The sequence below is a fragment of the Leucopleurus acutus genome, assembly GCF_964270905.1.
Source record: "Leucopleurus acutus genome assembly, chromosome: 7".
Lineage (NCBI taxonomy): Eukaryota > Metazoa > Chordata > Mammalia > Artiodactyla > Delphinidae > Leucopleurus > Leucopleurus acutus.
Genome location: NC_139150.1, coordinates 92,430,916 through 92,458,178, shown reverse-complemented (window position 1 = coordinate 92,458,178; position 27,263 = coordinate 92,430,916). Strand labels below are relative to the sequence as shown.

The window sequence follows — 27,263 nt, the reverse complement described above, 5'->3', positions numbered from 1 at the left end:
TGATTGCCCCGCCCACCTCGCTGAGTGCCCCGCCTCCACCCCGGAGAGCGGCCCCACCCTCCCGCCTAGGTAGCCCGCTCCCAAGGCTGTTCCGCCTTGCTCCAAGGCTGTTCCGCCTTGCTCCCAGGCTGCATGCCCCCGCCCCTCTGCGTAACTTGGCGTCACTCGTCACGTGACGTCCGGCAGTGCTGCGAGGGGTAGGCGGTGGGTGTCGCTCCCGCTGCCACGGTCTGCGCAGGGATGATTTCCGCCGAATGAAGCTCACTGAGGCGTGATGGCGAGGGCCTAGGGGAAGGCGCAGACAGGCCCGGACGCCGCCTGTAGCTGCCCTCGGCCTCCCGGCCTCTGCGCGCTTTCCTGCGCCGTTGCTAGGCAGCCGCCTCTGGGCGCGGGAGGCAGGGCGGGCTAATGCGGAAAGGTACGGGTGCCGGGGAGGGGCTGTGATTGCGGAGGGTCCGGGTGTCTGGCAGAGGGCTATGGAGCAGTACTGCATCCTGGGCCGCATTGGGGAGGGCGCGCACGGCATCGTCTTCAAGGCCAAGCACGTGGAGGTGAGCACCCAGCCCTTCCTCCTTCGGTTCCATTGAGATCTACCCGTTTTCCCGACCCACGCTTGGGCTCCTGCCTCCCCGCAGCTTTTCGTGGCGTGCTCCCCCCTCTTTTGCTCTCTTGAGTGGAGGGCGTACAGGTTGCGGCCAGCTACCAGCGGTGCTTTCTTCCGGAGAGTGCCTCCTAGGAGCGTGGCGTGGATGTCTCTGAGCTGTTTGCTCAGCGCTGCGCCTGCTAGCCCTGATTTCCCTCCAGCACGGGGTGGGGGGCGCGTCCCACCCCCACGAGGGCCTCAGGCCTCAGCGTCGCATCCCCTTTTCCAGCCGGGGATGGGGCTGCAGTGTCTGCGTCCTGTCCCAAACAGACTGGAGAGATCGTTGCCCTCAAGAAGGTGGCCCTGCGGCGGCTGGAGGATGGCATCCCCAGCCAGGCCCTGCGGGAGATCAAGGCCTTGCAGGAGATCGAGGACAGTCAGTATGTGAGTGGGGCTGGTGTTCTGAGGTGCTGGTTCCCGCCCTCCTCCATTCACTCCCACTCTGAGGTCCTGCAGTCACTCTGTTCACTCATTTGCTTCCTCACCCCTCACTCACTCCCTTTCTTCTCCACTTGTTGTTCACCCTTATTCACCCAATTACTTCACTCATTCATTCCCTCTCGTTCACTCACTTATTTCTTCGCGTACTCCTTCGCTCATTCACTAACTTATCCTTTTTTTTCTCAAAACACTTAGTGATTTCTGAAGATAATAATTGCCACCTATTGAGCTCCTGTTATGTTCTGCATGCCAGGTTAACTGCTTTATGTATATTGTCCTTCTGAGTTTTGTCTTCTGCTCCACAAGGCACATTCAGGCTCTCCCTATCTCAGGCCAGGGGAGGAGGCACAGCCACCAGCTTATGGGTGCTCAGCTTGTTCCACTTGTCTGTGGAGGCTTTGGCCCAGGTCTGATCGCAGAATCAGGACGGTTTAACATTGGAGCCTCCCATAGACTCTACCCTCTACTGGCCACTGGCAACACAGAAACCAGCCCCTACCCTGCTCTTGAGAACTGAAGTGTGGTAGGGGAGATGGACAAAGGCTACAGCGCCCATCTGGCGTGGTTTGTGCTGTGACAGGCCTGGGAGGGGCTGTGCGCACACGAGGAGAGACACCTCACACACCCAGTTTCATTCTCTTTGTGGTATTCTTTCTTGTCCATGTCCTGAGTAGAGGATGTGCTTAACTTCCTGGGGAGTGACAAGGGTAGGTCCACCCACCTAAGGGTGAGTGATACTCTGACTTGTTTCTTATTCTCTGGAGATGTCCTTGATATATTGGGTAACACAAGCATGTTATAAAACTGCATGTGTCATCTTGGTTTTGTATGAAAATATTTTGTATATATATATGAATACATGTCTGTGTGTGCCATGTCTCTTGTAAAGTCTGGTGGAATAGACTCCTAAGGTTGACTATAGGTGATAGGGTTTTTCTTTTGCTGTTTTTTTCATTATAATTTTGGGTATTATCTGAATGTATTTGTTTGTCCCAATCTGTAAAATGAGTGTCTACTACCCTCAACATCAGAAAAACAGCAATATGGCCATTCTTGTTTTTTGAGGAAAGTAAAAGGGCTTTGCTGACAGCTTGTGTGTGGGAGAGGTGGAGGGCCCATAGGAAGCTGGTGATACGGTCCCATTTCCTGTGCATCAGCAGTCCTGAAGAGTCTATCTTTAAAACACTCCAGATCTTACCCTGGCCCAGGCCATCCTCTCATCAGAACAACCTCTCATCAGAACAACTACAGCAGGCTCCCCTGCCCCCCCGCCCCCCCGCCACTGCCTCCACTCTACAGTCAAAAAATGTACATAAAATCATCCACTCCCTGGCTTGAAAAGCTCCAGAGGCTTCTCTTCACTCTGAAAGAACTGTCACCATCTGCTTCCACCCGACTCCAGCCTCTTTTTTCATTCATTCACAACTTCTTAAGTGTCTCTCCCATGATGAGCACTGTCTAGGCTCCAGGAGTGCAGAACAGAGGAGCCTCCTTCCTGTTCTTGCCTCTGGGCCTTGTGTTTGCTGTCCCCTGGCCCAGAGCTCCTTCCCAGATGCCTTCTCTTCTTTCTTCATCAGAATCTTCATCAAAATACCCTATATGTTTGTTGTTTGGTCATTTGTCAGTCATTTGTCCCCTGAACTCCTTAAAGTCCTTCAGGACCCACCAGCCCTTGCTCCTGTTCAGTACTGTGCAGCCTGCCCTTGTGACCTTGTGGGCCCTCAGGAAGTATATATGACATGTCTCCTGCTCTCCCACTGCTGGGAGTTGTGATCACCTGTGTGTGTGTGTTTCCAGGTGATTTTCCAGTTCGTGGGCTGGGTGGGGGACCAGACACTGCCCTAAGTCGCCTTTCTTAGACCTCCTTTTCCCTGAGTGTTTACTGGAGCATTAGAGTAGGGACTTGCCTTCTCCTGGGAGAGGGAAGCAAGAGATCACCAAGCTCCCTGATTCTGAGCTCAGATCTCATGCCACCATCTCTGCCTGCCTGGTCCTCTGTTGGTGCAAGGGCTGAGGGTCCCAGAGAGAGTCTGAGCCATGTGAGGCTGGTGGCTGACGGGATGCCCCGCTTGCAGGTGGTACAGCTGAAGGCCGTGTTCCCGCATGGCGCAGGCTTCGTGCTGGCCTTCGAGTTCATGCTGTCAGATCTGGCTGAGGTGGTGCGCCACGCCCAGAGGCCGCTGGCCCAGGCGCAGGTCAAGAGCTACCTGCAGATGCTGCTCAAGGGGGTCGCCTTCTGCCATGCCAACAACATTGTGCATCGAGTCAGTTCCAGCATGGGCTGGGGTGGGACCTGGGGTGGTGGTGGTTGGGCTGTGGGTAGGCCAGCCCTTGATGAAGGGCATGGTTAGAAAAGGGACAGAGGGGGCAGGGCCTATGGGTACGAGGCCAGGGCTGGGGCCCTGGAGGAGGTCTGGTCTTGCGCTGACCTGGGTGCCCAGCCTGCCAAGCCCTCCTATCCCGAGGTCCTGTGGGGGCTCTGGAGGAACTGATGCCTCTTTTGGTGCTCTCAGGACCTGAAACCAGCCAACCTGCTTATCAGTGCCTCGGGCCAGCTCAAGATAGCGGACTTTGGCCTTGCCCGGGTCTTTTCCCCAGATGGCAGCCGTCTCTACACGCACCAGGTGGCCACCAGGTAGGGAGGACCAGTTCCCAAGCAGGACCTAGCAATAGACAGGCCCCAACCCTCCTGCTAGGAAGAGGTGCTTCTGGACCTTCTGTCCAAACAGTACTCTTGGGGCTGGTGTGGGGGCCAGGATGACCTTCCGAGGCAGCTTCCTGACAGACCTGTGACCTGGCTGTGACCACCTGCCCTCCTCTCACAGGTGGTACCGAGCCCCTGAGCTCCTGTATGGTGCCCGCCAGTATGATCAGGGTGTCGACCTGTGGTGAGACTCCTATGGGCTGGGCAAGGGGAAATGTGGGTTGTTGGGTCACCTTTTCCTCCTGGGCATTGAGGTCTCTAAGCCATTTGGGGGTTTTCCTGCCGTGAGCTTTAGGTTGCCATGGAGGTGTCTCCCCTGGTTAGAGTATCTCTGAGGAGTTTGGGATCAGTGTTCCTCCCCATGACAGTTTTGAGCTGGGAGGGGTCAAGTGGGATCAGAGTGGTTGTCCCAGTAGGAAGCTTCTGGGCTGAGGTCGGGGAGGTGGTCTGAGGCATGGGGCATCTAAGCTGCTATGCACGGGGTGATATCCCAGGTTGCAATATTCCTGAGCTATCTAGAGGCCTGGGTCCCTGGATATGAAGGCCCTGAACCTTTATTTGGGGTAGGATGGTTTGTGTATGCCTAAGAGTTTGAGATTTGGGGGCCGTTTTGGAGTCTGCCCCAGAATGGGAGGAGGTGGCAGTGTGTCCCAGAATGTGAGGCTCTGAGAAGTCTTAGAACTGTTGAGGGGTTGATGTGTGTTCCAGAGTTGAGGCCTGAGAGCTGTTTAGAGAGGGGGATATGCTCTGTGTTCTAGGCTTGAAGTCTTTGACTGTTTGGGGATCTGTATCCTTAGCTATGAAGCCTGAAGTCTACTTTGTGGGTATCTTGACCGCAGTGTGAGGTGTGGGTGCTGGTGTGGGGAGATCTGTTTCCATGGTATGAGATCTCTGAGTTGTTTGGGTTCTGTATCTGCAGGGCTGTGGGCTGCATCCTGGGGGAGCTGTTGAACGGGTCCCCCCTTTTCCCAGGGGAGAATGACATTGAACAGCTTTGCTGTGTGCTTCGAATCTTGGGCACCCCCAGTCCTCAAGTCTGGCCGGTTTGCAGGGGCCTACAGTGGGGAGGGGTGGGGGCGGGTGGCTTCTATTACCCCAATAGCTAGTGACTCCCCTGACCCGCACCTTCTCTCTCGTGGTCCCATGCCTCCTTGACTTCTCGGACCTCGGTCCTGGCCCAGCGTGGGATCTCCTCCACCCCTGCCCTGCTAGAGGTGGGAGGGCCAGGGCCCAAGCCCTATCCCTTCTCACCCGTCCCCAGCACACACGCATCCAGACCAAGCTGGGCATGGAGTAGGCGCCTGAGATGTGGAGGAAGGACTGAAGGACTGAGTGAGCACGTGATGTCATGAGTGACATATGAGCAGGGGTGCGTGGATGGGGGAGTGATGAGTGAATGGGAGCAGGTAGGTGACAGGGAGCAAGAACTGACACCTAAGGGGGCTGGCGGTGTGGGTGCCGGCCCTGATGGACCCCCTTCTCCTCCAGGAGATCAAGGACCTGCCTGACTACAACAAGATCTCCTTCAAGGAGCAGGCTCCCGTGCCCCTGGAGGAGGTGCTGCCCGATGCCTCTCCCCAGGCCTTGGACCTGCTGGGGCATTTCCTCCTCTACCCTCCACGCCAGCGCATTGCAGCCTCCCAGGTAGGGTGACACCCATTGCCCTGACCCTCCTCGTCTGTGCCCTTTTGACCCAGCAGGTTGAGATTCTCAGAACATGTGATGGGCTGGGACCAGAACCCCTGGAGCCAGGGGTAGGAGGGTGCAGGGCAGGTGTGCCTCTCCTGAGTGGATCCTAGAGGGGACCCTAGAGGGCAGGTGGCCAGGGGTGGCCCATTAGAAGGGCATGCACACCTCGCAGAAGAGCGAGTCTCGGGTTATTGGTGACTCGCTTCCTCATCCCTTCATTCCTTCAACAAGAATTTACTAGCATCTGCACATGCTGAGCATTGTCTGGACCCTGATCCAGAGTGAACAGACATGACTTGTGCCTGTGGGGTCTCCACCCTGTGGTGAGGCAGGGCTGTCAGTCTGTGGGAGCCGAGGGGAGGGTTGTTGGGACTGACTTTGGGGTCATGCAAGGCTTCCTGGAGAAGGGCAAGTTTAAGCATGGGGAGCTGTTTTCCCAAGAGAAATGATGAGCAGAAGCCTGGAGAGGAGGACCCAGGAGGGGTGGGTTGTGGCTGGAAGGCAGGGGAGGAGGGGAGGACCATGGGCTGATGGCTGATGGTGTGAGGGCCTCTGTCGGGTGTACCTGGCCATCTGGCCTCATGGCAGCCTCCCCTCCCTGCCCTCGGCACTAGCAGCGTGTGTTTACACATGGCCCTGGCGAGTTCCCATGTCAGCAGCACCTTCAGAGTGTACTGAGGCCAACTGACCACCTCTCAGCCCCCTGCTGCTGCCCCCAGTCTAAGCACCACCACCCCCCCATCGCCTCCCAGAATCTGCTTCTCCTGCCCATTTAGTCTCTCCTCCACGTGGCAGAGAGAGGGACCTTGTCCAGGTAGGCTGTCGTATCCTCACCTGCAGGGCCCTCCTGGGGCTCCCTCAGAGGAGAAGCCAGGTCCTAGTGGCCCACAGGCATCACACATTTGGGGCCATCACCTCTGTGACTCTGCCAGCTCCCATTCCCCTTGCTCATTCCCCTCGGGCCCCAGGGCTTCTTCATGTTCTGGGGGTCTGTGCATTTCTGTCCCTAGGCCTCACTCATTCACCTTTCAGGTCTCTGCTTGAACGCCACCTCCCAAGGGCCTCCCCTCACCATTCTTCAGGCCTGCAGCCCCTCCAGTATTCCTCATCCCCCCCTCATACTTTTCTCTTTCCCACAGCACTAATCATTTGATGCACTGTTTGTCTTACTTCTTTATCGTGTTTATTACCCCCACCCCTCACTTTGTGGAAAACTTGAAGGCAGAGCTCTTTGTTCTGTTTACCGCTGCATCTCCTGTGTCTGGAGCAGTGCTCAAACAGTGAGCACTCAGAGGTGTTGGAGTCACCTGAACGATGAGCAGATGAAGGAAAAATACTCTTCAGGGCAATATTCACATCTCCTCCTCGGCGGGAAGTGGCTGAAGCTGGGACGGGGAGGTGACCAGTTTCCTTTTGCTGCCCCTTGCTTGCTACCCTCAGGCCCTCCTGCACCAGTACTTCTTCACAGCTCCCCTGCCTGCCCACCCCTCGGAGCTGCCAATTCCTCAGCGCCCAGGGGGACCTGCCCTCAAGGCCCCCCCAGGACCCCCCCACATCCATGACTTCCACGTGGACCGGCCTCTCGAGGAGTCGCTGTTGAACCCAGAGCTGATTCGGCCCTTCATCCTGGAGGGCTGAGACGTTGGGCCAGGCCCCACCGGCGTGTCCCCTCCTTCCCTCCCCAGGACAAGCCAGGCCTCTTGTTCTTCTGCTCCGGCCTGATTCGACCACAGTGGTCCTGCTCCTGGCCAGGCCATCCAGCCTCAGCAGAGGGGACCCTCGGCCTGTGCTGTCGGCCTCCCATCTGTGTGCTGGTAACAGATCCATCAGAAGGAGGCAGTGAGTTCCGCTGTCATGCCTGCCATGGGGCTGGTTCTCTAGTTGCTGCCTTCCTGGTCAGGGTCAGTCCTGGTAGAGCCATTTGGGGGAGCGCTGAGTTTAGGATGTCCTCATGTCGGAAATCCAAGTGGGAAGGAAAGTTTGGGTTGATTTTGTTCTCAGAGACATTAAACACTAGTTCACTTTTGAGATTTATTATAAAACCCCCCGGTAGTTCTACGTGATGTATGCCCCTCTTCCTTTCCAGTTGAGGGAAGTGGCTGAGGTAGCATCATCCCCTGGCCCTTGCTTTCTCTGTGGTCAATGGGAAAGTGGCCCCATTCATGGCTACTTTACTCTTGGGGGATTGCTAGGTGCTTCATGTGACAGAGCTCCCTTTTGGAGGTGAGTTGGCAGAAATCAGGACCCAGGAATGGCTCAAGTTGGGGACCCAATAAGTGACCCTCCACACCTTAAGCTGGTTTACCAACATCACCCTCAGGATACGGGTGAGCCTGGACCACATGGGCCTCCTCTTTACTCAGAGATACTGGGCAAATAAGAAGACAGACATTCCTGGAACTCATTTGTTAATTCAGTAAATCCCAATACAATCTGAACTGGCTCTTGTTTTTCTTATTAAATAATTTGGTAAGCCAATTCTAAAATATATGTGGAAATGAAAGGGTTAAGAGGAGGCAGAAGCAGAAGAAAAGGCAAAAAAAAAAAAAATGATGAAAGGACTTACCCTATCAGATACCAAGACTATCATAGGGCTGTAATAAATAAGCAATGTGGTATTGGTTCACAGATAAAAACAGATAAATCAGAGAAACTTATTCTTAGCAATCTTTTATTCTTAAAATATTCATTTTGTGCTCATGTGGATAGAATTCTGTAAGCACTGCAGTTACAGAGGTGACTAACAGTGCCACAGTCACTGCCCTCCAAGCTCTTAGAGGGCAAAGCACAGTAAACTCCAGTTGTCGCTTTCAGGGAAGAGTCTGAGTGTCTCATATGTCTTTAGAGGTGTTTTAAGGATCTGGCCTCTGCCTGTCCAACCACATCTGTAGACTCTAAGCTTCAGTCTAGCTCAGTTTCTGGTGTCTCTTACCTCCGTATGAATGCAAGTCTGTACCCAAACCCTGACCACTGACCCTCAGCCAGTTCCACTCACAAAGACTAAAGCTTACTCCACCCTGACATTGACCCTCACCTTGACCATAAACCTTACACTTAACCTGACCCTATCACCCTGACCCTGACATAGACACTGACTCTCACCCTCAATTCTTTGCCAGCCCCTTCCCCACCCATGCCTGGCTTTGATCTTGGCATTGACTATGACCATCACCCAAACTCTGACCCCGTTTGACTTAGAACTAAACCTTGTCCATGAACTTGGCTCTCATCTTCACCTTAACCCTGAGTCTGTAATTGACATTCCTCTTACCTTGATGCTCATTATGATCCTGATCGTTAACATGTCCCTCACACTTGCCCTGAACTTGACTTATCTTTGACAATGACAGCTTCTCTCACACTGATTGTGAATACTGTGATAAATGAGATACTCACCACCTTCAATCTGATTCTGACCCTCAACTTCACTCTGCCCCTAGACTGAATCCTCACCTTGACAAGGACCATCATACTGACCCACCCTGCCCTTGAACTTGCGCCTTGATGCTGAACTACACTGTACACTCAACCTGAAACTAGTCTGCACCCCAAGCCTGACCATGATCCTGATCCTGACACTCATCTTGACCTAGACCTCCATTTCACCCTGACCTGGGTCCTCATCCTAATGCTGAGCCTCACACAGAACATGGGCTCACACTTGGCTGTCACCGTTGACACCCTAATCCCATCATGACCTTGAACCTGATCTAGACGCTGACCCTGAAATTGAACTTCACACTGACACTGACTTTCATTATTATGATGACTCATCCTCAGCCTGATCGTCACCTTCATCTTGACCCATCCTCACTTTGAAACTTAACCTTGAACTTGATTTTGACTATAAACCAAACTCTGACCCTCTGTGGTAAGCAGAATAATGTGCCCCTCCCGCAAAGATGCCCATGTCCTAACCTGTGAATACATTGCCTTACACACAAAAGGGACTTTGCAAATGTGATTTAAGGGTACAGACTTTGAGATGGAAAGAGTATCCTGGATTATGCAGATTGGGCCAATGTAATGGGGTTGGGGGGAGGGAGAGTTGGAGGAGGAGGACTTAATTCCTTCCAGCAGCAATAGAAAAGGAACCCACCTTGACTTTTAATTGACCTTGACCTTCACAATGAACATCATGCTCACCCTGACCCTGACATTACCTCACATTGATCTTGACCCTGAACCTGACACTGACTCTAATCCTGAACATCAACCTCACCCTCAACTTGACCCTGAATCCTACACGGAACTGGACATCCACTGTCAACTTGAATCCAACTTTCAATCTTACTTTCACCCTGACAATAACCATCATCCTAATCCTGACATTCATCCTCTCACTGATCCTCTCTAATGGAGCCTCAACCTGATCCTAACCTTGGTTCTCACACTGATCTTGAACTGAACCCTGGATCTAAAATTTCCCTTATAGTGACCTTGTCCTTGAACCTGATTCTGGCACCATGACCCTGACCATTCTCTTATCTTTATCCTTAACCTGACGTAGAATTTTACCTTGAATTGGACACTCACCCTCACTCTGATTCTGATCTTAATCACTCTGTCCCTGATCTTACCCTCATCCTGACTGTGACCCTGGCTGCTGTGACATTGAGCTTGATCGTGACCTTCACCCTTACACTAACTCTGATCTGATCTTGGTCAGGGCCACGACCAAAACCAGGGTCGGGGCTAAGGCTAGGTAGGGTGAGAGCCTGGGCAGGAGCCATGATGAGGGAGGTACCAGGTTAGGGCCAGGGCTTGGGCAAGGGCCAGTGCCAGTGTAAGACGGAGGCTGAGGGTCATTCTGAATGTGATTGTGAAGGCCAGGGTCGGGGCTAGGGCAAAGCTCAGGATGAAGGTGTGTACTAGGGTGAGTCAGGGTCAGGTGAGGGTAGGAACAGGAGTATGGTAGATGTCAGATGCTAATGAAGTCAAGGGTGATGATTAGGGCGAGGTTGAGGAAGAGGGTCAAGGTCTGGATAAGGGCCGGCACCAGGGCAAGGGCTCGGGAGGTGCTGGGTTCAGGGGCACCACAAGGTCCCGCGTGAGGGACAGGGCGAAGGTCAGAACGAGGATGAATGTCAGTATAAGGGGGTGGGCAAGGGTCTCAGCGAATGTCAGGACAAGGGCAGAAGCCAGTCTGAGGCCAAGTAGAAGTGGGGCTGGTGAGCGGATTAGTAGAAGTGGGTGTTCCGAAAGGAAGCGCGGAGGCTGGGCGAGGATTAAGCGAGCGGGCGGGGCTCGGCCTGCGGGGGCGGAAGCGCAGCAAAGGCGTAGCCCGACCCAGGCAGCCATGGGGGCGGGCACTGTGGAGCCGCAGATGGGTTTGCACCAGCTGCTGCATGTGTTTTTGGAGGCCCAAGACATGCTCTGCGTCGCCCAGGTGGACAGGGTAGCGCGTCCTGTCCCAGGCGGGAGGCAGGGCTGGGCTCGTGGTCGGCCCGTCCCCTCGGAGCCTCAGTTTCCCAAATCTGGGAGGGGGCGTCGGACGGCCCTGAATCCGCGATCTGCAGAGGGCGCTTTTGGCCCCCGGGGTGGCGACCTCGGCGACCTATGAAGGGGTCTCTCTGAAAGCCTCTTATCCCTCCGTCCCTCCGTCCCTCCGTCTGTCGGTGTGTCCAGAGCTCCTGCGCGGTTGGCTTGCACCGGGCACCTGTGAACAGGGTTCACCCCTAAGATTGGCTTAGGGATCCCCACCTCTTCTGGCATATTCTGGAATTTCCCTTCTGAGGCCTGCCTGGAAAGCCGTGCTCTCCCCGTGAGTGGCACCTCCTCCTGCGGGCTCCGCCTGTCCCTTCCCAGCCAGTCGAACTGTACTGGCTGTGCGCCCTAAGTGCCTGTTTAGTGCATTAGTCTGATCTGCGCTTCTGCCCCTGTTGTGTTCCGAGCTCTTCCTCCTCTGTGCTCTTACGCAGCACAACTGTAACTAAATGATCACATAGTGTACTTGTTAAATGTTTGCTTCCCCCCCACCCCCGACCCCCGCTAGACTCATTCTTTTCTCTCTTGCATCGCTGTGTGTATAACCACTGTATGATCACTGTGTGTATACACTCAGTGTATGGCTTGATATTTCGTGTACTCTAAGTAAATGTTTGTTGAGTAAATGAATTTCTTTACTTTTAAAATACATTATTATATCATTTTACAAAAAGATTAATAAACAGACCCTTACCTGAATTGTGTAATTATAACTTAAATGTATCAAGTAAAATACTGCGTTGTTATCCCCATTTTTACCAATAGGGAAAGTGAGTATCGTGCCGTGCCGTGAGTGCATTGGCTGAGGTCACCCAGGTAGTCTCCCAGCAGATTTTGAAAGGGAGGTGCCGTTTACCCTTTGATAGCAGCAACTTCTCCAGGTTCTGGTTTCCCTGTTAGGTAAAATGAGGTCAATAAACCCTGCCTCACAGTGTCATCATGAAGATCAGCATCTAACAGAGGCATTCTCCAAGGTGGGTAACACCCATTTTGCAGGTTATATTACATACTATAATTTTATGTTAGGGAAGTAAGAACATCTCAGTTGGGTTTTGAACCGGGAACTATAGAAAAACAGAATGTGGAAATCTTCTTACTTGGTTTGATTATTGCAAAATATCAATTTTACATTCCTACTAGCCAAAAAGATTTCTTAAGGACTGAGAAACTTTGATTTCGGGTGAGTGAGGGCTGTGGAAGTAGGAACCTGGGCTCAGACAGGGTGGTTGTTATTTCTGCCAGGGCCTGGAAAGCCACGTATCTGGATGGGACCCTCAGTAGGTCTGGGTCACAGAAAGCTCCAGAGTGGTTTCTACTGAAGCTGTATAGGCTCCAGAATCCAGGGTGGCCCAGCTGGAGAGGCCAAGAAGTTCCAGGATGCAGGTGTGGGCCTGAGGGAGGGGGAGGCAGGGTACTCTGATCCCTTCCCAGGGCCACCTGAATCTCTTCCAGATACTTCTGCAGAGAGCAGTTTGTGGGAATAGGGCCTGTGTGCCCTCCCCAGGTAGCAGTTCTGTTCCTTCACCTTGGCATCTCTGGGACATCCCTTTAGCCAGAGCCTTAATTTACTCCATTGCAGCAGCCTTCTTATGGGTCCTGCTGCTCTGCCCTCGTTTCCAGTCCTTCCTTCTCTCTTTTTTTTTTTTAATTGGCCCTACCACATGGCTTACAGGATCTTACTTCCCCAACCAGGGATCCAACCCATGTCCCTTACAGTGGAAGCTCAGAGTCTTTTTTTTTTTTTAATATTTATTTATTTATTTTGCTGCATCGGGTCTTATTTGCAGCACACGGGATCTTTGTTGTGGCACGTGGGATCTTTCGTTGCGGTGCACGGGCTCTCTAGTTGTGGCACACAGGCTCTAGAGCGCTCATGGGCTTAGTTGCCCCAGCATGTGGGATCTTAGTTCCCCGACTAGGTATCCAACCCGTGCCCCCTGCATTGGAAGGCAGATTCTTAACCATTGGACCACCAGGGAAGTCTCCAAATCCTTCCTTCTCATAGAAGCCTAAAACACAGTTTGACTTGCCACTTTTCCATTCACAGTTCTCACTGTTTTTGCCCTTCTGACTTCCAAGAGTTGGTCTAAGCCTGTCTCCAGCTCCTTTCTCTATGTTCTGATTAAGGCAACTTACTCATCATCTTTTTCATACTTCTGAATCTTTGCCCAAGTGGATCTTTCTCTTCCTGAAATACTTCAGCCATTTTCTTAGAGGATAACTGCTCATTCTTCAGGAGTTGATCAGTAATTACTTCTGAACCCCTTGGCTCCAACTGAGTTGGTCATTCTCTGTCATTCATTATTTGGTGTGTTTTATTTGATTGTCTGAATTTGTCTCTAACTCCTCAGGGTGAGTGTTCTTGAGTGCAAGCACTGGGTCTCATTTAGCTCTCTGTCCCCTCCACAGGGCCTGGCAGGCTAGGCACTAATTGCATGTTGACTGACCAGATACTCTTCTAGGTCTGGAATGAGGCTTCAAGGACCAAGGAACTGTGGAGGTGAGTGGAGGAAGAGCCAGGCCTGCTCAGGAGAGTATCCCTCAAAGGAGAGAGGGGTGTACTTTTCAGCACTCACTGCGTTTCTGCTAAGTAGACAAGAAGGGACAATCCACAGCCCTTACCAGCAGGAAACTCCTCCCTAGTTGGGGGTGTGAGACTTTTTTTACAGTGTATTGAAATATAAGCGATTTTGTTAATCAAGTGGAGGTTGATGTAGGTGGGGGTGCCAAACTCAGGGGCAGAAATGTACAGCAACTTGAATGCAGCTGGCTGATAGACAAATCAATAGACAAATGAACCACTTTTATTTGATTTCAACTTTGGTGTAACAACATAGTTATATAAGCATGTTTGATATTAGAACTTAAATAAAATTCAAAAAATTAAAAGTAGAAAATAAAAAATATTTTAATCATTAAATTATTAAATTTTTCTTTTCTGTTCATTCCTCCTTTGGAACCTGACATCTTTTCTTTTGTCAGTAAGTGTCAGATCTTCTGCCTCTTGTAGTATATAGGACAGACTATATAGCCTTGACTATCAACTAGGAGCTACATTTAGTTTTAGTCTTTCCTTATGGAAAACAACTGTTCACATGAAGTTTCCTCCAAACATGGAGGGAATCTTTGCTTGATGGTTTTTATTTTTAGAATAACTGTGAATTGATAAATTTGAGAATTGTGGAATGCCAATCTTGCCATATTTAGTTTTCAGTATCATACAGCACTGTTCTGTTTGTTGCTTTTTATTCATTTTTTTATTGCTAATCATACTAATTAGAAAAATGATGTTAATCTCTAGTCAATTTTAAAGTAAGGGAACTTTTACTGGATTTCAGTCTTTATCTCTACAATTTGGGGAATGTACTCTACATAGAACATTCAATTCTGGAAATTGATTTCTCTGTAGATAAGTGGACAAGAGAATGTCTTGCCAAATGTGATTCTCAAAGACACTGTGTCACTAGAAATAAATGAGTTGACTCATAGATTGGTGTAACTATTTGTGGAAGCCCTTGGAGGGCAATTCTCACAGTTGAAATGGGTAGGATGCCAACCCTAAACCCTAGTCTTTGTTCTCATCTTTACTGATAAGCTGGGGTAGGAATTTCCCTTTGAGTAACATAAGTAATATATTTCTTTCAGCAGTTCATAAAATCTCTTGAGCAGCTTATCACCTAACCCCCACATGTTTGCATGTGTTACCATATTGTGTGTACCTCCAGGTTCCTCAAGCAGATTCTTCAGCTGTCTGCAAGCCAAGTCATGAATGGGTTTTCGGTTCATTACTATTTTATAGTTTTTGGTGCTAAACTCTTTTTAGCCTACAGTCATTCTTTGGTATGGTATCCTTGACCTATGTTCATATAAAAAACACTGGGTTGGGGCTTCCCTGGTGGCGCAGTGGCTGAGAGTCCGCCTGCCGATGCAGGGGACGCGGGTTCGTGCCCCGGTCCGGGAGGATCCCACATGCCGCGGAGCGGCTGGGCCCGTGAGCCGCGGCCGCTGAGCCTGCGCGTCCGGAGCCTGTGCTCCGCGACGGGAGAGGCCGCAACAGTGAGAGGCCCGCGTACCGCAAAAAACAAAAAAGAAAAAACAAACAAACAAAAAAAAAAAACAAAAACACTGGGTTTATGCTTCTGGAACTGGGACAACTGCAGCAGCATTCCAGGAGCATCGTCACATGCACGTGTCATTTCTAATGTTGTATCTGTCATGGGTACTAGGCCCCAAAACTCTCCAGGCCCATAGAAACTCTTACAGACACAGTAATGAACATGGTTAACCGGTCGTATGTTTTTAATATGTACTCTATAATTCTAATTTAAAACACTGCAAGTTACTTCTTTAAAATGCTTCATGACCTTTTAAATTCTGCCATCTCTTTAACACACTATGCGTTAGATTTTTGGTTAAAATTGCAAATATTTGCTTTTGTTTAAGCAAAAAAAAAAATATTTCTTTTTGTTTGTGTACAGTAGATTGTTTTGCTGTTAATTGCTTTCTGAAAGGTTTTGGTGCCATGGTGTTTTTTCACTTGATACATCCTTGTATTTCAGAGGCTTATCTCATACTTTACTCATGTGCACACTTCAGCCTTGTTGACAGTCTGCCCTTTTCTTGGTCAAATCACTTGGTTTTATTTCTTCTGAATATTGGTTATGGTTCCTACTTATGGTTTGATGTATAATGGCCTTAAATATGTAGAAATAGATTTCACTTCCACAAAGAAATGTTATCCCCCCTTTTTCTTAAACCACATTATCTTCTTAGTCTAGCTTTTATTTTCACACTGTTTAGGTTGAGATATGGGTACAAGAAATTTCCCTTTCTGTTTATTTCAACTAAAAGAAAGTCAACAACATAAGAATGATGATGTGAGGCAGCTGATACTCAGCCTCTTAGTCCAAGAGATAAAAGGGATGGTGAAGGCCATGGTGGAGCTAAAAGCTCATTCTTTTTTTTTTGGCTGTGCCATGCGGCTTGCAGGATCCTAGCTCCCCAACCAGGGATCGAACCCAGGCCCTCATCAGTTAAAGCAGAGTCCTAACCACTGGACCACCAGGGAATTCCCTGAAAGCTCATTCTTGTCTGAGGAGTACCGTTCTGTGTGGCCCCAGATAAATTTTTCCAGGTGAGAATTTGATTTCAGTATAGCTAGATATCTTCTTCTTTTACCTAATTTGTATGTGAAATCTCTTGATTTTTAAGTATTGACAGCTAGTTCAAGTAGGCCAATCCTATGCAGGCCAGACAAGGTAATCTGGATGCCCATTCTGCCTGCAGGCTGTGAGTATGCTACTTCTGGTAGAAGGAACAGGGTTTCAGTGAGGACAGGAAAACCCATATCCGACATAAGCACTGGATCCTTCCCAGTGTGTTAGAGGTCATTAGTGCCTAGTACAGAGCCTGACACATAGGTGCTCAGTGAGTGTACAGGCTTTGAATGGAGAGAAACTCTTTGCGTTGTACTTATTGGGACCATGGGCTGTGAGCTACTTATTTCCCACCCAGCCTTATTTTTCTCCTCTGTGAGATATGACTGGAGTCCTCTGATGCTGTATCAACTCTGGTGACTGTAAATTTTAAAAGTCTTTGTCCATGGGGCCTCCCTAATCCTCTCCCAGATGTTCACTCTCCTTGTGTTTTACTCCCATGGCACTATAGGCTGCCCCTTCTGAAACTTAAGCATTTCTCTCCAGAATTTTAGTTTTACTTATCCTCCTAACCACCAGCTGAGAGTACTCATAGGGCAAGGGCCATGTCTCACTCACTTTGGGGTCCACAGACTAGGTGGGGATTCAGTATTCTCCATAGTGTGGATGAGCTAATGTTTTATCTTCAACAGCCTTATAAGCGAGTTGCTATCATAGAATTGACAGTAGTTATTGATACATACAAGTTAAGGATGCAGACTCTTGGAAATTGGTGGATTAATGACTTCTGAAAATTTTCTGTTCCATAAAAGCAATGAGAAAACTGGCATAAATTGTCAAAATCAACTTTTACAGAACTCTGGAAATTAACCAGAGACTTACAGTAGTCTGGGAAGTGTTTATTCAAGAAAAAAATGGCTTATTCTCAGTAAGAGCAGCAAGTGTTCACTTGCTCTGTTCCCATAACAACCTTCCAGCTTTGTGTTAGTCTCGAATACCAACAGTTCACAATCACAGTGAAACCAGGAGCTGCAGTCACTGGAAGGGTAAGAATGGGATTAGAGATTCTTCAAAGCCTTATTCCCAGAGAATTGTCATTGTTCAACCTGTCTGGTGTTTCCTGGAAGAGCTCACATGTAAGCTGTCTTTATTTTACCTTGCTTGAAGTTCACCCAATGTGAAAAACCTTTACTTTGGGGCATCTGTCAAGACAACTAAAGAGAATTGATTTACTTTTTTTTTTTTTTTTTTTTTTTTTGTGGTACGCAGGCCTTTCACTGTTGTGGCCCCTTCCATTGTGGAGCACAGGCTCCAGACGCGCAGGCTCAGCGGCCATGGCTCACGGGCCCAGCCGCTCTGCGGCACGTGGGATCTTCCCGGACCGGGGCATGAACCCATGTCCCCTGCATTGGCAGGCAGACTCTTAACCACTGCACCACCAGGGAAGCCCTGATTAACTTTTTAATTAGTCTTTAATCAGAGTTGATGAATGATAGTTAAGGAAACAATAGGCCAACCAAAGAGTTTAAAAGGAAAACTGGGAATGTGATGTCCTTAGGGATTTTGGAAAGCTCCAACACATTCCTAGGAATCTAGAAGGCCAAGTGCTTATTCAGGACTGTGTGCTAACTCAGAGAAGATATAAAAGGGCTCCAGACTTTTACCTCTGGTTAACCTTGAGGTTCCATGGAAGCAGGAAGTGAAGACTAAGACAGAGAAGTCAACTGCCTGGCTGAGTGTTGAACACATGCCCCAACCTGCACATAGAGCGTTTGGCAATCACTAGGAAATTTAGTGGTTCCAGAAATTTAGGAAATATCTGTTCTCTCATTACTGCACATTAATTTAACTGAACAGAGACATAAGTAGCCCTACATAACAAAGAATACAGACTTTCAGAGTTCAGAAACTTTTCAGTTACTCCACTAAACAAACAAAAAATAATAACAGCTATAATAAAACAGGGGTGGGGTGGAATCAGATTTCCAGAGTTCTGCATTATGTTATTTAAAATGTTCAGTTTTCAACAGAAGTTATAAGTCATGCAAAGATATAAAGTGTGGCTAATATACAGGAAACAAAGCAAACAATAGAGACTGTCCCCAAGGAAGCCCAGGCATCAGACTTACTAGACAAAGACTTTAAATCAACTATTTCAGTATGTGCAAAGAACTAGAGGAAACCATGTGAAAAGAACTAAAGGGAAGTATGAGAACAGTGTCTCATTAATAGAGAATATTAATAAAAAGAAATTATAAAAAAATAACTAAACAGAAATTATGGAGTAGGAAAGTACAATATCAAATTAAAAATTCAAGAGCAGATTTGAGCAGGCGGAAGAAAGAATCAGTAAACTGGAATATAGGTCAGTTGAGATTATCCAGTCTGAGGAACGCAATGAAGCTAAAGATGAAGAAAAATGAATAGTGCCTAAGAGACCTGTGGGACACCATCAAGCATGCAAGCAACAAATAATAGGGAGTTCCAGATGAGAGGAGAAAGAAAGTAGAAAGTATTTAAAGATATGGCTGAAAACTTCCCAAATTTGATGGAAAATGTTAATTTACACATCCAGAAGCTCAGTGAGCTGCAAGTAGGATAAAGTCAAAAGAGTTCCATTTCGAGACACTTTATAATCCAACTTGAAAGCCAAAGACAGAATCTTGAAAGCATCAAGAGAGAAGCAACTCATCATGTACAGGACAACCCCAATGAGATTAATGGTTGATTTCTCATAAAAAACCATGGAGCCCAAAAAGGAGTGGGCTGATGTATTGAAGGTGTGGGAAGAAAAAGATTGTCATCAAGAATTCTATATCTAGCAAAATGAAGGAGAAAATTAAGACATTCCTAGATTAACAAAAGCTCTGAGAATTTGTTGCTAGTAGATGTGCCCTACAAAAAATACTAAAGAGAGTCTTTCAGATTGATATGAAAGGACATTAGACAGGAACTTGAATCCACGTGAAGAAGTAGCACCAGTAAAGTAGCCACATAGGTGTATATAAAAGGCAACATAAATGAATTGTTTGTAACTCCTTTTTTCCTACGTGATTTAAAGGACAACTGCATAAAACAATAATTGTGACTCTCCATTGGGTACATAATGTATGAAGAAGTAATTTGTATGACAATAACAGCATGAATGAGAGGGGCATAAAATGGAGCTACACAGGAGCTAAGTTTTTTGATACTATTAAGTTGATATTAATCAAAACTAGATTGTCATAAATTAAGATTTTATCCGGTAATCCCCAAGGCAACCACTAAGAATTAAAAGAATATACAGTTGAAGAAGTGACAAGGGAATAGGACATAAGAAAATACTTAATACAAAAGAAGGCAGTACCAGAGGAATAGAAGGAAAAATGCATAGAAATAAGCAAAATGACATATGTAAATCCTATCTTATCAGTTGTATTAAATATATATGGATTAAACACTCCATTGAAAAGGCAGAGATTGGCAGAAGGGATTAAAAATATCCAAGTATATGCTCTTTACAATAGACACATTTTAGATTCAAAGATACAGGTTGAAAATAATAGAATGGAAACATATACCATGCAAACAGCAACCAAGAGAGAGCTAGAATGACCATGCTAATAACAGACAAAATAGACTTTAAGACAAAAAGTGTTACTAGGGACAAAGAAGGATATTTTATAATAATAAACAGATCAATCCATCAAGAAGATCTAAAAAATTATAAATGTATATGGACCTAATAACAAAGCAACAAAATGCATGAAGGGCTGACAAAATTGAAGGGAGAAATAGACAGTTCAAGAATAGTTGGAGGCTTCAAAAAAATGCAGACTCTTGAGTTGCAGTTGCATGACCAAGGCTGCATGACCCTGGGTTAGTTGTTTAACCCCTCTCTCATATCTAAAATGGAGATGAGGACCTACTTCATGGGGTTGTTATATAGATTGACTGGAAACACAAAAAGCACCTATTCCTGACATGTGGTGAGCACTCGTTCAGTGTCATATCATTATCCCCATTTAACGGTGGAGGAAACTGAGGCCTACATAGGCACAGTGAGTTGTCCAAGCTAGTAGACGGTGAAGCTGGGAATCAAAGCTAGGCCTACTGATGCCAAAACACCTTCTAATGACTCCTGTTCTGCCTGGGACTGTGGGGTCTTTGTTTCAGGCAGCTGTGTCTGAGACGCTGGTCCTCCTGTAAAGCCTCCCAGATGACCCTGGGCACACAGACATGGAAACAGTACTATCTCTGCCGATCCGAGCTGGAGTTCCAAATGGAATCTGGGTGGCCAGAGAAGGACTTTATCTGCAAAGCCATTGCTGGGCACAAAGGTATGGGGTGGGGAAGGTGGTAACTGTGCATTCCCACTCTTTCCCTGGTCAGATCTCCAGGGATTTAGTTTTTCAGCCAATTAGTTGGAAAATGCCACATAATGAGGACATACCCTGCTATGTTCTATACCTCTGTTATCATTTGATCCTAACAGAGATCATTACATCTATTTCAGAGTAGAAAGAAACAGAAACTAAGAGATAAGGATGTTGTAACTGTTGTTCACAGTAACATGGCTGGTGGGTGGTAGGCAGTCCTGGGCATGATACCCAAATTGTAAGTCTGAAGTCCCAGCTCTTTCTGTCCACTGCTGTCCCCAGAATCAGCACCTGTCATGCTCCTGAGAGAGAAGAGGAATGACTTGCCTGCCTCCCCTTCACTAAGTTGAATGTTCACATCCCAGGCATCCATGTTTGTGCTTAAGGCAAGTCTGTGTTCTCTTTCAGGAGAGATAGATGAGCTGGCCTACATCTCAACCAAAGAGTACTGGTTTGATGGGCGGGAGAAGTCCGTGGTGTGCGCCGTGTCATCAGATGGCACCGTGTGTGCCTGGGATCTGCAAGAGGTGAGCTGTTCAGGAGGGGGCCAGGATGAGAAGTGACCAGATGCTGCTATGTCCTCAGTCTTAGCAAGGCCCTTTGCCTTTATTCTTTATCATCACAGCCAACTTGTGAGGTGAGTAGTGGGAGCCCCATTGTACAGATGAGAAATCTGAGCTGCAGGAGGCTCAGTCGCTGTGCCAGGTCACACTTCAGACTTGAGTCTGATTGATCGCAAATGCCCTTGACTTTCTGCTGTCCTGCCTCAGGGAGATGGGCATTTTTGCAGTGCCTGATGGAGGCTGTTTATGCAAGGGGATTGACAGCTGCCATGCCCAGTTCTGTGCTGTCCACATTGGAGCCAATGCCTGCCTCTGGGTGGTTTTTCCCAGATAATGCAGATTTTACTCACCCCACTTGCAAACTTAAGTGTTAAAACCTCGATAACTTGGTTGGTACTAATTGTTAAAAGCTTTCCTATCCATTTTCATATTCTCTGATTGCTCTTTTTTGTCGTTTAAAGGATACAGTTATTTGCCTCATATGTCTTTCCTCCATGGTCAGTTTTTTCATTTGTTTATGTTTTTTTTCTCTTCCACGTGCTTTATTTTCCTCATATACATTGTGATGTTTGACATTATAATTTCGAGTGAAGGTCTCTGGTGACTGATGGGTGCAGGTGGCTGGTTTCTGTTTCATTGCAGTTGTGTTGCCCTGACCCACCTTAGGCTGTGGACATGAGACCACACAGGCTTCGATGAGGGGCTCTCGGGCAGGAAGAAGACCTGAAGGCTGGGAGGTTCCATAGTTGCCAAAACAAAAAGGTCTTGACTTGAACATAAAGAGCTTTGGTGCTGGGGTGGCAGACCTTTTCTGTAAAGGGCCAGAGAGCAAATATTTTAGGCTTTGCAGACCACGTGGTCCTGTTGCAACTACTTAACTATGTGGCTGAAATGCAGAAGCAGCTGTATACAAGTAAACAAAAAGGGAGTGGCTGTGTTCCAATAAAACTGTACTTATGGACACTCACATGTGAGTTTCTTGTTTTTTTCATGTGTCATGAAATATTCTTTGATTTTTTTTTTAACGAAAATACAAAAATGGTCAGTGGGCTGGGTTTGGCTGCAGGCCATGGTTTGTTGAACTCTAGTGTGGTCCATTGGTCACAGTGTGGGACTGTTAGACAGGGCTAGACCCCTCGGCACCTATTCTGCCTGGCTTCCCAACCTTAATCCTCTTTGTGAATACATCTCCAATCTTATTTTATTTTTAAAAAGCTCAATCATTTTGTTGGAGTCATGCATTATGTAGCCTGTTTCTGAACTCTGTTTCCCTGGTTGCTACTTCCTATTCTGAAATGGGAAGGGGAGTTTCACTGCTTCTTTACCCACTTCCATACTACTAGCCACTGGCGAATAATGTGTATTCTCCGAGACCTAGTTGACATGAGCCAGTCACCGGTGCTGAGTCCCTACTAGTAATAGTCTTGTTAGCTGTTTAAGCAACAGAAATCAACTGTGGATTTGCTGATGTGAAGGGGAAGAAAAAAAAGAATAGAAGAATACTGGGATATCATGATTGGAAAAAGATCATGCTAACATGATAACACTTGATAGAAAAAGAACCATAATAACTCCAAATTGGAAACAAACCCCATGTGGCAACTCTGAGAAACTCAGAAACAGCAATTAGAGGATTGGTTCTCTGATGCCCTGTCCTAATGTGCTATGGGCCTGCTGGACCCGGGCTCTTACCTCGCTGTTCTAGCTTTCAGAATCGTGGGAGAGACCATGTATCTGGGAATCAGCCCATCTCGGACCAGTCATTTTCCTCTGTGCTAATGGCCTTCGCCAGGCCCAGCCTGCGGTGGCACTGCTGGGCACACCACTGGGAAGGGCATGTTCTGAGCAGGGCAGTTGTAGATATGCAACAGAAACTGTTTACAACTACAAGGCTGAATTAGCTTATCTGTAAACCTGGGTTCCTTGGGGACCAAGTGAGATGCTCCATGTGGAAGTTCTCTTTATGCAGCCCTGCACAGCCCAGGTCCTGAGTACAGCCCAGGTCCCCAGCACAGCCTGGGTCCCAAGCACAGCCCAGATCCTGGGCAGGGTGGGTAGTGTTGGGTCCTGCCTCCCTGCCCAGCCTTCTTTCGTTGAGCCATAGGTAACCACTGGGAGTGCTTCAGACATCCTGTGCCCAGTGCACATGAAGGACCCCACCCTCAGTCCCCCTGCAATGGCACCAACCCCAGGCAGTCTCAACACCCATGCTCAGCCACTGCTCTCCTCCAGGACACACCTGTCTCCTCTGTGGTAGAACATTGCTCCTGTGTTGTGTTCCCTACCATGCTGTGCAGCCTGTGAGGATGGGGATCACATCCTTTACACCTGCACATCCCCAGTGTGCACTGGGTGATGGTCAAATGAATGAAAATAATAAGCGTTTAGGAAATAAATGGGCCCTATGTGAGTTGTTACATTAATTTTGTTGTTGCCTAGGGCACAGAGCTCTGTCGAGCCCTCTACAGCCTGCAGCTCTGGTGAATTTGGTGACTTACCCTTGGCTGCAACTGGCTGTCACCGTGGATGAGCGGGGACTGATCAAAGTATGGAAAGCAGAGAACAGGTGTAAGCAAGCCTCCTGCCTGCCTACATACTCATCTTCATTGGAGGCCTGTGACTTTCCAGAAGGCCCCCTCCTGCTGGTGAGTGACCCAGCTCTCAGGAACCTCTGCTGTTTCCCAGGGTCTGTGGACCTGGCACCAGACCGCTGTGCCAGGTGGCACTTCAAGCCAGGCCCTCCACATGGCAGACCAAGTGACCACGTAATTCTGCTCAGTCCCCCAAGGTCCTCCTTGCCTGCCACATGGAGGGCAGACTCCTCATCCCCCTTCGGCTCTAGTGTGCCACAGCCTATTCCCTGGCCCCATCTCTGCAGCCTCTCACCCTCTCAGAGGTCCAGCCCTGTGGGCTGCCTGTGTTTTCTTGTCCACGGGCCCCTGCTTTCCTGTCTCCTTGTCCTACTCATAGTCTTTCTTCTCCTTGCAGTTCCTTCTCACTACTGCATTCTCACCCTTCTTTACCCCTTTTCAAGTCTCCACAAGGGCCCAACTGAAAGGAAAACTGAGGCATATTCGACAGAATGCAAGCATTTGCTTCAGATGATGAAGGCCTTCTGTTGCCAGGACATTTGTTTTAGAGGTGATTCTTGGGCATTGGGAGGGAGCATTTGGCCAGAGAGAAATGGCAAAAGGGGGTGTTAGCCGGCAGATTGAGGAAGTGGCTCTCACCTGGGGGCAGTATCCTCCTCCTGGAGGGAAGGTCTTTGAAAGCATGAGCAAACTGGCATCGCAAATATCAAGATGAGCAGACATCCGGGAACAGTTTCATATGTAAACAGAACTAATTCTGTAAAAGAACTAAGCTTGTAAACAAAAAGGTAAAACCTGATGAAACAGATTTCACATAAACAACTCTAGTTGTTTAAAGAAGACTTTGGAATAAGTGTAATTAACATCTCCAGAGCAATTTGAGAATATATTGTATAGAAGAAGAGGAATCCACTAAGGTTCTCTCTTGGGAATGGTAGAGCACATGATTCACACATACTTGTCAGTGAAGGACAATTAGAAAAATTAGAAAATATATCAAGTAAGAGAGCTAAAAAGAGCAAACGGTTTCTAGGCCAAGATTCAGAAGATGGCAGAAATCAAAGTGCTAAGCCTAAAAATGGGGCTGCTTTTGCCCTGGAGATGTTTACTACAAAGCTAAGGGGCTGAGCAGAGCTTTAATAGCCAAGTAGACAAAAGTTGGACTGCAGGTCCACCAAGGAATGGAGCCCTGTGAATCCTCTTACATTGGGGTGGGTTATCAAGTTGCAACCTAAGAGTGAGGGTGGTCTGAAAGTAAACAGTCCCTGCACTGGCTGCAGCTGCCCAGTTACTGGGTGGGAGTAAATGAAAATCCTTTCTGGAGAAGGTTAACAACTCCCAAGGCCTCTCTTTTCAAATACAGTGTGCAGGACTCACTTAGAGATAAGTAGGCACATGAGGTAAGATGATAAGAACTACCCAAGGCAATCTACAGATTCAGTGCAATCCCTATCAAACTACCATTGGCATTTTCACAGAACTAGAGCAAAAAAATTTTTTAATTATATGGAAACACAAAAGACCCCGAATAGCCAAAGCAATCTTGAGAAAGAAAAATGGAGCTGGAGGAATCAGACTCCCTGACTTCAGACTATACTACAAAGCTACATTAATCAAGAGAGTATGTATCCTGCTACTTTAACAAATTCATTGATTAGCTCTAGCAGTTTTCTGGTAGCATCTTTGGGATTCTCTATGTATAGTATAATGTCATCTGCAAACAGTGACAGCTTTACTTCTTCTTTTCTGATTTGGATTCCTTTTATTTCTTTTTCTTTTCTGATTGCTGTGGCAAAAACTTCCAAAACTATGTTGAGTAATAGAGGTGAGAGTGGGCAACCTTGTCTTGTTCCTGATCTTAGTGGAAATGCTTTCAGTTTTTCACCATTGAGGATGATGTTGGCTGTGGGTTTGTCATATATGGCCTTTATTATGTTGAGGAAAGTTCCCTCTATGCCTACTTTCTGCAGGGTTTTTATCATAAATGGGTATTGAATTTTTTTATTTTGGGGTGTTGAATTTTGTCGAAAGCTTTCTCTGCATCTATTGAGATGATCATAAGGTTTTTCTCCTTCAATTGGTTAATATAGTGTATCACGTTGATTGATTTGCGTATGTTGAAGAATCCTTGCATTCCTGGAATAAAACCCACTTGATCATGGTGTATGATCCTTTTAATGTGCTGTTGGATTCTGTTTGCTAGTATTTTGTTGAGGATTTTTGCATCTAGGTTCATCAGTGACATTGGCCTGTAGTTTTCTTTCTTTGTGACATCCTTGTCTGGTTTTGGTATCAGGGTGATGGTGGCCTCTTAGAATGAGTTTGGGAGTGTTCCTCCCTCTGCTATATTTTGGAAGAGTTTGAGAAGGATAGGTGTTAGCTCTTCTCTAAATGTCTGACAGAATTTGCCTGAGAAGCCATCTGGTCCTGGGCTTTTGTTTGTTGGAAGATTTTTAATCACAGTTTCAATTTCAGTGCTTGTGATTAGTCTGTTCATATTTTCTATTTCTTCCTGGTTCAGTCTTGGCAGGTTGTGCATTTCTAAGAATTAGTTCATTTCTTCCAGGTTGTCCATTTTATTGGCATAAAGTTGCTTGTAGTAATCTCTCACCATCCTTTGTATTTCTACAGTGTCAGTTGTTACTTCTCCTTTTTCATTTCTAAATCTATTGATTTGAGTCTTATCCCTTTTTTTTGTGATGAGTCTGGCTAATGGTTTATCTTTTTTGTTTATCTGCTCAAAGAACCAGCTTTTAGTTTTATTGATCTTTGCTATCGTTTCCTTCATTTCTTTTTCATTTATTTATGATCTGATCTTTATGATTTCTTTCCTTCTGCTAACTTTGGGGATTTTTTGTTCTTTGTTCTCTAACTGCTTTAGGTGCAAGGTTAGGTTGTTTGTTTGAGATGTTTCCTGTTTCTTAAGGTAGGATTGTATTGCTATAAACTTCCCACTTAGAACTGCTTTTGCCGCATCCCATAGGTTTTGGGTCGTCGTGTCTCCATTGTCATTTGTTTCTAGGTATTTTTTGATTTCCTCTTTGATTTCTTCAGTGATCACTTCGTTATTAACTAGTGTATTGTTTAGCCTCCATGTGTTTGTATTTTTTACAGATCTTTACCTGTAATTGATATCTAGTCTCATAGAGCTGTAGTCAGAAAAGATACTTGATACGATTTCAATTTTCTTAAATTTACCAAGGCTTGATTTGTGACCCAAGATATGATCTATCTTGGAGAATGTTCCATGAGCACTTGAGAAAAATGTGTATTCTGTTGTTTTTGGATGGAATGTCCTATAAATATCAATTAAGTCCATCTTGTTTAATGTATCATTTAAAGCTTGTGTTTCCTTACTTATTTTCATCTTGGATGATCTGTCCATTGGTGAAAGTGGGGTGGTAAAGTTCCCCACTATTATTGTGTTACTGTCGATTTCCCCTTTTATGGCTGTTAGTATTTGCCTTATGTATTGAGATGCTCCCGTGTTGGGTGCAGAAATATTTACAATTGTTATATCTTCTTCTTGGATCGATCCCTTGATCATTATGTAGTGTCCTTCTTTGTCTCTTTTAATAGTACTTATTTTAAAGTCTATTTTGTCTGATATGAGAATTGCTACTCCAGC

At 47.2% G+C, this 27,263-nt stretch overlaps 2 protein-coding genes across 4 annotated transcripts in view; both read left to right on the top strand.

Annotated features, from left to right (window-relative positions):
- Positions 1 to 209: 209 nt before the first annotated feature.
- CDK20 (cyclin dependent kinase 20) lies at positions 210 to 8,044 on the top strand. 3 transcript variants are annotated; one of them, XM_082843013.1, is made up of 8 exons: positions 210 to 551; positions 914 to 1,027; positions 3,160 to 3,348; positions 3,598 to 3,719; positions 3,910 to 3,972; positions 4,708 to 4,831; positions 5,277 to 5,432; positions 6,918 to 8,044. In XM_082843013.1, the coding sequence occupies exons 1-8, from the start codon at positions 477 to 479 to the stop codon at positions 7,113 to 7,115; spliced, it is 1,041 nt and encodes a 346-aa protein (XP_082699139.1). In that variant the 5' UTR covers positions 210 to 476; the 3' UTR covers positions 7,116 to 8,044. The 3 variants fall into 3 exon arrangements, with proteins under 3 accessions (XP_082699139.1, XP_082699140.1, XP_082699141.1); XM_082843014.1 differs by lacking the exon at positions 3,910 to 3,972; XM_082843015.1 differs by lacking the exons at positions 3,910 to 3,972; positions 4,708 to 4,831.
- Positions 8,045 to 10,776: 2,732 nt separating this feature from the next.
- FBXW12 (F-box and WD repeat domain containing 12) overlaps positions 10,777 to 27,263 on the top strand; it is a gene marked incomplete at both ends in the record, with an annotated part of 35,046 nt that continues 18,559 nt past the window's right edge. The window contains 6 exon segments of the mRNA XM_082842357.1: positions 10,777 to 10,875; positions 13,427 to 13,464; positions 20,279 to 20,442; positions 20,890 to 21,008; positions 23,484 to 23,493; positions 23,496 to 23,689. Coding sequence (XP_082698483.1) covers positions 10,777 to 10,875; positions 13,427 to 13,464; positions 20,279 to 20,442; positions 20,890 to 21,008; positions 23,484 to 23,493; positions 23,496 to 23,689 — 624 coding nt within the window.

Bases quoted from the DNA above. Each gene is read 5' to 3' on its own strand.
- CDK20 (XM_082843013.1), top strand. From the start codon at position 477: ATGGAGCAGTACTGCATCCTGGGCCGCATTGGGGAGGGCGCGCACGGC. The intron at 4,832-5,276 runs GTTTGCAGGGGC...CTTCTCCTCCAG, and splicing joins CCAGTCCTCAAGTCTGGCCG to GAGATCAAGGACCTGCCTGA. The intron at 5,433-6,917 runs GTAGGGTGACAC...TGCTACCCTCAG, and splicing joins AGCGCATTGCAGCCTCCCAG to GCCCTCCTGCACCAGTACTT.